This window comes from Vollenhovia emeryi, unplaced genomic scaffold (genome assembly GCF_000949405.1).
Source record: "Vollenhovia emeryi isolate VEMERY1.0 unplaced genomic scaffold, V.emery_V1.0 DF939706.1, whole genome shotgun sequence".
Taxonomy (NCBI): domain Eukaryota; kingdom Metazoa; phylum Arthropoda; class Insecta; order Hymenoptera; family Formicidae; genus Vollenhovia; species Vollenhovia emeryi.
This window is the reverse complement of record NW_011966660.1, coordinates 4,454-14,994: the sequence shown is the minus strand read 5'-3', so window position 1 is coordinate 14,994 and position 10,541 is coordinate 4,454. Positions and strand designations below refer to the sequence as shown.

Sequence of the window (10,541 nt, the reverse complement as noted above, 5' to 3'; positions counted from 1 at the left end):
AAAATGATTATATATATTCAAAACTATTCGAGAAATATTTTAGAAGAACCGGAGCTATGACTTTCCGACCAGCAGAGCACACTTATCTGCTTAGAAAGGTATTTTCCGGGGATTATGTATTTTTAAAAAGTAACGGAGACTTGCCACTGCCTAGAACTCTTCGGAAAATGAATAACTGTGTTCAGAACTACACGAGAAATAGTTTAGAACACGTAGAACTATCGAAAATCCGTCAGCGTCTTAATAGAAATACCCCGTATCAAATTCCAATGTCTATAAGCCAATCAAGTAGTTCACAAAATAGTTATGCGTCCACTATATCGAAGAGAAGATGTAAGGCTCAAATCTTATTTTGTAGATTATAATTAAAAAAATTGTTTTCCGAAAAGATCTTTTATGTTTGTTTTTGATAAATTTTCAGTAACAGCTGCACATACAATTTTAATGATATCTTAATTATTGTAGCTAATCGAGTTACACAGGCTGGACAATTAAATTCATCGAGGCAGCACTTCCAACTTATTGCTCAGCAGCAGGCCGATGCTGAGTCGGTAAATCTTTAATTGACATAACATGTATGGTTTTTTAAAAACAAATTATATAATTAATTCATGTGAAATATATAATGTTTATAGATGCATGCTAAATCAACCCAAGTTCAAGCAGAGGTTTCTAAAATAATGGCGCTTGCAATTACTGAAATTGCACATGCCATGCAGAAGTTTGCAGATTCTGCTGCTGTACTAGCCACTAATAATACCGAATTTTAGATACGAGTTTTAGAAAAACTTACAACAGTCGTAGAAAACCTGTTACCTACTTATCTCAATGAGTAATCTCTGTGATAGGTAATTATTTGATACATAGCTCTTTATATAAATAATATTGTTCTTTAACTGTTACTACATTTTAATATGTAAAGGTATAGCCAGGTAGTAAGCCAAAAGTCAAAGGGCGCGCGTCGCCTGACGGCGACGCCAGCTTGCGGCGATCGCGTGCGCGGCTAAGATTGGTCCCCGCGGATCACGCGAGCGGGACCGCCGTGACCCCCCCCCCCCCCCGAAGCGGGAGAGGACCACGGCAGTCGTAAGTTAGGCAGCGTAAAAGTGTGACGTGGTACGGGGACCGCCCGTGACCACAGTGACGCGGAATAAAGCCATTGTGATCAGGCTCGTGTGTGCTCATTTGCCCGAGATCCCACCCCTCGTGTGCGCTGGACATCCTGACACCCGGCTCCAATCCGTTACCCCGGTGGAATCGAGACCGACCCCCGTCACAGCTTCAGAAGTGGGATCGCCCACGGCTCCTCCGCGTGGCCGGGATCTCGTTGGGCTCGAGCAACACGGTAGCCGGTAAGTACGTGTTGGCTTAGCCGGATTAAGAGTAGTGGCGCCGGCTCACGGCGACCATTTGGTGCACGCATCGACGGGCTCAGGCGTGCTCGGCGTTGTCCGAAGACACCATCTCCACAAACTCGTCCCCAGGGTGTGCCCTCACGCGCGTTACGTGGTCATCGTAAGATTTCCGTTCGTGCGCGTTGAGGCAATCACGTGAACACCTCGCGTACTTCTCCGCGGCAAGATTTCCGTTCGTGCGCGTCGAGGCAATCACGTGCACACCTCGCGTACTTCTCCGCGGCAAGATTTCCGTTCGTGCGCGTCGAGGCAATCACGTGACCACCTCGCGTACTCCTCCGCGGTCAGATTTCCGTTGTGCGCGTCGACACCAATCACGTGCCCACCTCGCGTACTTTCTCGCGGCAAGATTTCAGCTGTGCGCGTCGAGGCAATCACGCGCTCACCTCGAGGACTTTCCCGCGGCGAGGTTCCCTTTGTGCGTAACCCGCAACAGCGTGCGCGCCGCGTGCCGTTCCGTGGCGAGGCCGCCCCAAGTTTTTCGTTCTTGGAAATCGCGTTTATTGTGTGCGGCGCGGAGAGCGCACGCATTGAGCAAAACCTCGGGGCAAACCCGCAGAAAGGATGTCAACCACGAATACTCAGCGTCTACCGCGCAATTCGCCCATAGTGAATCACCAGGCAAGACTGACAATGGATCAGATCGCTAGAGAAAAACTCGACGAGAAGTCACTCAAGGACCTTCAAAAGGAAGCCGTGGAGTACGGATTGACCCCGTGCTCAACCAGAGAGGGTTGCATCGATCAAATTTCAACGCACTTGCTTAACCATGGTCCCCTCGTCGAGCTGATGACCGGCGGCGCGGCAGGAGAGGATGATTCCAACCCTCCCGGCTTTTCGGCACCGCCGGCCTACACGGACAGCGGTATCACCGCATCCGCCCGCATTTCCGATAGACAAACTCAAGCGCCAACCCCAGACGCCGCGTTTTCACAAATTCGCCAATTCATGGCCCAGGAAATGCTGAAGTTTCAAGAATCGCAAGCAGCCCAACAGCAAGAGATGCTGAACAAAATGCTGTCGGCATTCAACCTCGACGCTATGAATGACCGACGCCCTGCTAGTCCAACAGTCCAACCGGTCGTTCACAACAGCAGAGTTAGTCCACAGCCAACCGAAAGCTTCTCAACAAGTTCTACAAATGCTGCAAGATTCCTGGCAGCTCAGATCCCTCAGTTTGGCAGATCCGAAGAGGAAAATGTGGAATTACGGGTGGAAAAAATTGAGAGCATCGCAGAAGCCCACATCCTTCCACCAGTCGCCAGGTTGTCGGCGGCTACCATTAAACTTACGAAAGCAGCAAGGAGGTGGTTCGACCTCAGTCCAGGTTCGATTAACAAGTCATGGGATGACTTCAAGACAGCCATCATTCGCCGGTTCAAGAGAAGAATTCTGTTTAGCGCCGTCATGAAAAAGTCAGACGACAGGAAGTGGCAGTTCTCAAAGGAAACATTTCAAGACTATGCGATGGAGAAAATATCTATTCTCCAATGCTTAAGGCTACCAGAAGACAGTATCATTCACTGTCTCATCGATGGAATCAATATCATAGCCATTAAAGCGATCGCTGCGTCCATTCAAACAGACTCGATAGACGAATTTTTGGAACAGATGCACCATATCACAACCACATGTGGTACATCCGCAAAGAAGTCGCCAGTGTTCAACCCGAAGATCGACAAGACTAAACCCAAACAAGAGGGATCGTCCAAGACGGACCTTCACACGAAGAACCCAGCGGAATCGTTCTGCGTGTACTGCCGCAGCAAGGGCCACACGCGCGACGACTGCTTCAAACTCAAGAAAAAAGAACAATCTACGAATCCAGGGAAGCCAGCCGCCACAAAGCCAGCCCCCCTGATTTCTACGGTCACCGAGGTCACCGAGGTGCCCAGCCAAGCAGAAACTGTCCTAACAGACTTACAGACTGTTGCTCTCGTTGAAGGGCCACGGAAAAGAATCGCCTTTAGTTCGCCAGTGGTCAAGGTAACCAAATTGAACGATTGTCCGTGCGATTTGTCAGCTCTTTTCGATACAGGGAGCCCGGTTTCATTTCTGAACGCGTCGGTTTGCGAAAAATTTTTCCCAAAATTAGGCAATAATAAAAATAAGTTTCCTTCGTTCAAAGCCATAAATGGCTCACCACTTTTCGTATCTAGAATTATCGACACATGTATCAAATTAAATGCGTTCCCCGAACACTCAGCGTCGATTCGCTTACATGTACTTGACGACCAATCGACTTCAACGGACATGATAATTGGTCTTGATTTCTTGAATAAACATAATTTAGAGGTCTTAATCAAACCCGCTAGTGAAAATCCAATCAAAAACCCCAAAAATTCGAGCACCGAAACAAACGACACGAATAAACTGGACTTGCTCGCAGAGGTAGCTTCAGTAGAGGTAGCAGAAAAACCTTACGATACATTGGATTCAGCATTAGAAAATATTTCCGTTGATTTCGATCTGTCGACAAAAAAGCATCTTATCGAGACAATAAAAGAAGTCGATAGTGCAAGCATCCCAGTGATCGATGACGATCACTCCGTTAAAATCAATTTAAAGGAGGATTCTGTTTTTGCGTTCGCACCAAGGCGTTTCGCGTGGTCGGAACGATTACAAATTCGAGAGATCGTAAACGATCTGTTAGAAAAGAAAATTATCAAGGAGAGCAACTCGCCGTACTGTTCGCGGATAGTACCGGTGAGGAAAAAAGACGGAAGTCTACGCCTTTGCGTAGATTTGCGTCCTCTTAATGGGAAAGTTAATAAGCAAAAGTACCCTTTCCCAATAATTGAAGATTGCCTCGCGAGATTAGGTAACAAATCAGTCTTCACGCTTTTGGACCTAAAAGACGGGTTTTATCAACTCAAAGTACACCCTGAATTCACAAAATTTTTTGCATTCGCCACACCAGATGGGCAATATGAATATTTACGTCTTCCTTTTGGATTTTGCGAGGCACCCGCAGAATTCCAAAGGCGACTACTGTTTATTCTTCGTTCGTTAATAAAAGAAGATAAAATTTTAGTTTACTTGGATGACATACTTATCCCGTCGTCGTCGGTCCAAGAGAATTTACAAATTCTCAAACAAGTATTAATTTCGTTAAAAAGCTACGGCTTATCATTAAATTTGGGGAAGTGTAAGTTCTTAAGAACCACCGTAGAATACTTAGGTTACATTATTTCCTCTCAGGGGATCACCCTCAGCCCCAGGCACGTCGAAGCCATCCAGAAATTCCCGCAACCACGGAAAACAATCCACTTGCAGAAATTCCTGGGCCTTACTAATTACTTCCGCAAATTTATTGAAAACTACGCCACGATAGCAAGACCCCTACATAATCTTTTGAAAAAAGATTCACCGTTTAGGTTTAACGACACTTGCGTAAATTCTTTCAATACATTGAAAGAACGGCTTATCTCCTTTCCAATCCTCCGGCTATACAGCCCAAATTTGCCCACCGAGCTGCATACGGACGCTAGCACACAAGCAATAGCTGCAATCCTTATGCAGAAGCAAAAAGAAGGCCAATGGCTACCAGTATCATTTTTTAGCCAGGCCACAAACCAGGCAAAAGCAAAATATCACAGCTTCGAGCTGGAAATGCTCGCGGTGGTGAGCGATTGAGAGATTTCATATTTATCTGTATGGATTGGAATTCACGATCGTTACAGACTGTCAGGCTCTTATCTTCGCAATTAAAAAAGCAAACCTAAACCCACGTATAGTCAGGTGGACCCTGAAATTACAGGACTATAACTTTCACGTCGTTCACCGCGAGGGACGTCGGATGCGACGCCCTTAACCGTGCCGTAGCCCTCGTGGAATCCTTCCCATTAGAAAAAGAACTGCAATTCAGACAACTACAGGATCCGAATTTGAAATCCTTAGCACAGTCTCTCGAAACTCGAGACAATGAAAAATACGAGCTTATAGACGGGCTCATTTTCCGAAAATACCTTAACAACTCACTTTTCGTAATCCCAGAATCCATGATATTTAAAATCATCCAAATTTACCACGATGACATGTCTCACTGTGGATTCGAGAAAACCGTTCAGGGCATTTTATCCCATTATTGGTTCTCCTCCTTAAGGAAAAAGATTCGATTGTATATAGACAACTGCCTAACGTGCCTTATCTTCAATACATCCACAAACACACGGGAAGGCGAACTGCAAATCACAGATACGCCACCCCGTCCCTTTCACGCGATACACATAGATCACTTTGGGCCGATCACCCCAACCCAAGACGGGTTTAAGCACATCCTGGTAATAGTGGATGCATATTCGCGCTTCACATGGCTCTATGCCACTAAGTCGACAGGTTCAAAAGAAGTCATTAAAATCCTTGCAGACTTATTCAATATTTTTGGTAACCCAAGAATCCTTGTATCAGCTAGAGGCACAGCGTTCACCTCCCAAGAATTCGTTTCCTTTATGAAAGGGAAGAATGTCTCACACCGCCTAGTGGCAGTCGCAGCTCCGTGGGCAAATGGACTGGTGGAACGCATAAACAGATTCCTCAAGTCGTCTCTGCGCAAAATAGTTGACGACTTACAAATCTGGAATAAGCACTTAAACGCGGTCCAATACACAATTAATAATACGATCCACGCAGCATTAAAAGCGACCCCGTCGAAAATCCTTCTAGGATACGACCTTAGTAATCATCCAGATACCGACCTGGTACAATTTTTAGAGAAGCTAGCAAAGAAGCATTTAGATATTAATACCGACCGCGAAATCAGTCCAGAAATCGCAATAAAAGCCACTAGCGATATTAAAAGTTATAATAAAGCATACTACGATGAAAAACATAAGAAACCATCTACATATAAGAAAGGCGATTATGTTCTCATTAGAGATACGGTACTTAAACCGGGAGAAGAAAGAAAATTAAAACCATTGTATAAAGGACCATACCTTGTGGCAAAGGCCCTCAACAAAAACAGATATGTCATTACAGATATACCAGGTTTTAACATTACTCAGAAACCATACAACTCAACACTTTCCCCTGACAGGATGAAACCATGGATAAAACCCCCTGTATAGTTACACGCTGTCAGGTTATTTTCCCTCTTCTCCACAAAACGATAAGTTAAACTAGCCTGCGTATCGGCTGTTGAACACGACCCAGTCTAGGTACTTGATTACCCTGTGTTCACGTCAATATTAAGTTCAAACATACGCACTCATGATTTTAAGTTAAGTTAGTTATACACCTCATTAATATATAGCGTTATGTTCTATCCTTTCAGTTTAAATATTTATACTATCTCAAATGTTTACTTTTGGCATACTCAGCGGCTAATAGATTCTAAGATTAGCGATCCACGTCGATATTAAGTTCGAACATACGCGCTCATGATTTAATTAAGTTAGCTTATACACTTCATTGATATTGTACATAGCGGTATGTTGTATCCTTTCAGTTTAAATATTTATACTATCTCAAATGTTTACTTTTGGCATACTCAGCGGCTAATAGATTCTAAGATTAGCGATTCACACCTGGTGACGCGCAGAGCCGCATACTCGTTTACTTTACACGCTTACAGTGACTTTGTTGTTATACATTCTACAAGTTCCAGTACTCCCGTTATAAACGGTACGTCGCGTTCAAGACACTCGAGACGAGTGTCAAGTCAGAATGGCCGAGGCTGTAAAGATATAGCCAGGTAGTAAGCCAAAAGTCAAAGGGCGCGCGTCGCCTGACGGCGACGCCAGCTTGCGGCAATCGCGTGCGCGGCTAAGATTGGTCCCCGCGGATTACGCGAGCGGGACCGCCGTGACCCCCCCCCCCCCCGATAAGCGGAAGAGGACCACGGCAGTCGTAAGTTAGGCAGCGTAAAAGTGTGACGTGGTACGGGGACCGCCCGTGACCACAGTGACGCGGAATAAAGCCATCGTTATCAGGCTCGTGTGTGCTCATTTGCCCGAGATCCCACCCCTCGTGTGCGCTGGACATCCTGACACCCGGCCTCAATCCGTTACCCCGGTGGAATCGAGACCGACCCCCGTCACAAATATATTTTTTCTTTTCAGACCACAAGCAGTTCCTAGAAAATTCGAAGAAATGCTGTAACTACTTTTTCGCCAAATGTGATTCGCGCTACCATATATTATATTTTTATACCAGTTCTATCTAATATAAATCTAATATATATTGTACCTGTGATAATATGTTCGATAATTTTTTGTTTTATTTGAGTATTGCATCAAGTGCAATATTAAATTAAGTTTTATTTTTTATTTAATTTTATAAAGTTATGTATGTATACATTAAATAGCGCACTAACGATGTAATATATTATCACTGTAATGTTTACAAGATTAGTTTATTTTAATTTTCACATTTAACTGTGTGTATGTTGTATGCTAATACCAAAATATACCTATGTATTTTTCAACTAGTGTTCACGTAATTTCCGCGATGTCCGCGCTGCGAAGCACGCGGAATTTTAGAACGCCGGAAACGGCCCAGCGCTGAGCGCGGCGAGAGGGGCGCGAGGGGTTTGAGGCGCGGGAGATCTCGAGATCGAGGAAGGACGAGAACGAAAATAAAATAAAGAAAGTCACCGGTATGCCCGACACAATAAATATATTTTCATAGTCCCGGAGAACGCTCCGAGGGCGAACATCAACAACGAAAGAACAGAGGGAACGACGTTCGAGTCGGTAACGCTCGCGAAGGTGTCCTCCAACAGCGGTCAGGGATCGTAACGGACGGAAATCTTCAGAGACCGGGCTTGATCTGCTCATTAACGGCGCGGCGGAGATCTTGCCGAGCGTTCAGCGAAACGCCCAATCGAGGGCGGATGATCTTGAACGCGAGCCACGGAGATCTTCCCGCGGAGCAGCCGGCCTTTCGCGAGCGCGAATCGCCGTTGACAGGGATCAGTTCCGTCGACTCGACGCCTTTTCAAACACAAACCGCACGCAATGACGAACACAACGTATGATAAAGATTGCGAAAGATGATGTCTATCACGAGATTTCCGCGAACGCGCAACACAGGCTGAGCGGAGCAGGGGAGGGTCCACGCGAAGGCGATGCACCAGGCGGAACTCCGACCGCGAGACGAAACGGAGACGCCGAGGGGCGAGAGCGGTCGGAACAACGACCGATGAGACGCCGGCACGCGCAACGGCGATGCGACGACCGGATCGTGCGTTTGAGCCTCAGAGCGTACTGACTCGGAAACGAGCGGGCACATGCGGTAGCGGAGCAGGCGAACGTTAATCCGAAGTAGCGACTAGCACGACTCTTCGCTAACGACTGTTTTTCGATGATCGACGTTTCCGTCGTCGAGCGGAAACGCGACGAACCGATTGGCGGTTCAACTCACACAACGCGATCGACGAATCAGGCGTTACCGGCAAAAACAGAGGATGCCGGAGCGCGTGATCAGAGGCTGATCACGCGCGCGCTCCGGTTCCCGCGGGCTCGCGTGAACACGTCGCGGCGAGCGACGGCGCGGCGACAGATTGCGCCACGAGGCCTGAACGCGAGCCGATTTTAACTTATTGTCTATAACGCGCAACCCTAATCCTAAACAACTAGTAAATGTATTTTTCAATGAATATAACTGTTTAACAATTATTATATTTTGTTTGCTTTTCGTTACAATGAAATGGATTGAAATAAAATAATAATTTATAATCATAAATATTTTATACTTTCTTATTTTATTTTCAATTTATTAAAAATAAAAGGATTAATTCATACATCAATCATTCACTAATTGTGTAAATAGTAAATATAATATTAAAATAATACTACATGATTATAAGCTTGATTTTATTTGAAATTTTACAATCTTATCTGCCAAATCTTTGTGCTATTAAACGGTCTTGAATTCGACGTGCGCTAGCAAGAGGCCCACGGACAATATTATCCACATTAATATCATAAGCATCATTACAGTTTTCGTTCATATGTTCGTCATGATCAAATTCGTCGAACAGATCATCAAATATGCCATGAGCATTCCGCATATTATGAAGCACTGCGCAAGCGTTAACAATTCTTCCAGTAAAGCCAAGTTCATATTGCAAAACCCTGTGTCGAGAAAGACATCTCCAGGTAGACTTCAATACACCGAAAAGACGTTCGACACAGTTTCTTGCGCTACACAATGCTTCATTATATGCGAAACGTGGAGTTCCTTCCGGTTCTCGGGGCAGAGGAGTTAATAGCCACGGCTCCAATGGATAGCCTGAATCACCTATATGTATAAACAAAATATGCAAGATTTAACTCTAAATCTGTAAATCATATGCCTATACCAGTCAAGAGCGATTTTTGATGCTTGGTCAATATAATAAATTTTAAATACAGTCATTTAGCTACACTAAACTAATACCCCTCTCTCCCCATGTAACGGTACGCCAATAATTTTATCGCACTTTAAACACAGCCTTCCGCTACAATTCGAGATAAAGGAGTGATTATTCCCATGAATTAAATTGAAATTAATAATAATGTAAGAAAAACTGTAATAATTCTTATTGCACAAAATATCACCTAAGCCAGGGTTCAAACCTGGATCTCCTGCTTTACGTGCAGGCGTCTATTTTTCGCAATAAGAATTATTACAGTTTTTCTTACATTGTTATTAATTTCAATTTAATTCGTGAGAATAATCATTTCTTCGTCTTGAATTGTAGCCGGAGGCTGTGTTTAAAGTCCGATAAAATTATCGGCGCACAGTTACATGGGGAGAGGGGGGTATTAGTTTAGTGTAGCTAAATGATTGTATTTAAAATTTATTATATTAACCGAGCACCAAGGTGCTCTTGATCGGTATAGACACATGATTTTTCAGATTTAGGGTTGAACTTTTCACTGGTCTAGATTTCAATTATATATATGTAAGATTTATTTCAGCTCTGTTTAAAGTTCTTTGATACAATAATAAAGAATTTATGTTGGCTTTCAGGCTTTCGCGGCTGTTGTCTTCTTTAGTCTTCATGGCTTCCGGATGGTTGCCGCGTCCGGTTGCAGTGTGGTGCCGACGTTTCGTAGGCATTGCAGTCTGCTTCATCAGGGCTGGGAGACTCTGATACTGAGCTCCCTCGCGTTGCGCTCGTCCTTTTATACTCGTTCT

General features: G+C 44.7%; 2 protein-coding genes and 1 long non-coding RNA gene across 3 annotated transcripts in view; 1 reads left to right on the top strand and 2 right to left on the bottom strand.

The window, feature by feature from the left end:
* Window positions 1-1,979: 1,979 nt before the first annotated feature.
* Window positions 1,980-5,051, top strand: LOC105556919. The gene is made up of 2 exons (XM_012004033.1): window positions 1,980-3,420; window positions 3,622-5,051. Exons 1-2 carry the CDS (start codon window positions 1,980-1,982, stop codon window positions 5,049-5,051), a joined length of 2,871 nt encoding a protein of 956 aa, XP_011859423.1.
* A 3,667-nt stretch (window positions 5,052-8,718) lies between these two features.
* LOC105556918 (putative nuclease HARBI1) overlaps window positions 8,719-10,541 on the bottom strand; it is a 3,514-nt gene continuing 1,691 nt past the window's right edge. The window contains exon 3 of the mRNA XM_012004032.1: window positions 8,719-9,659. Within this exon, the coding sequence (XP_011859422.1) occupies window positions 9,253-9,659 (407 nt within the window). The 3' untranslated portion in view covers window positions 8,719-9,252. The remainder of the gene's footprint in view (window positions 9,660-10,541) is intronic.
* Window positions 10,300-10,541, bottom strand: part of LOC105556917 — a 983-nt gene continuing 741 nt past the window's right edge. The window contains exon 2 of the long non-coding RNA XR_001008566.1: window positions 10,300-10,361. This is a non-coding gene — a long non-coding RNA (uncharacterized LOC105556917). The remainder of the gene's footprint in view (window positions 10,362-10,541) is intronic.

Coding starts and splice junctions, on each gene's coding strand:
- LOC105556919 (XM_012004033.1), top strand. CDS start 1,980: ATGTCAACCACGAATACTCAGCGTCTACCGCGCAATTCGCCCATAGTG. Junction 3,421..3,621: donor GGTAACCAAATTGAACGATT/GTCCGTGCGATT, acceptor CCGAACACTCAG/CGTCGATTCGCTTACATGTA.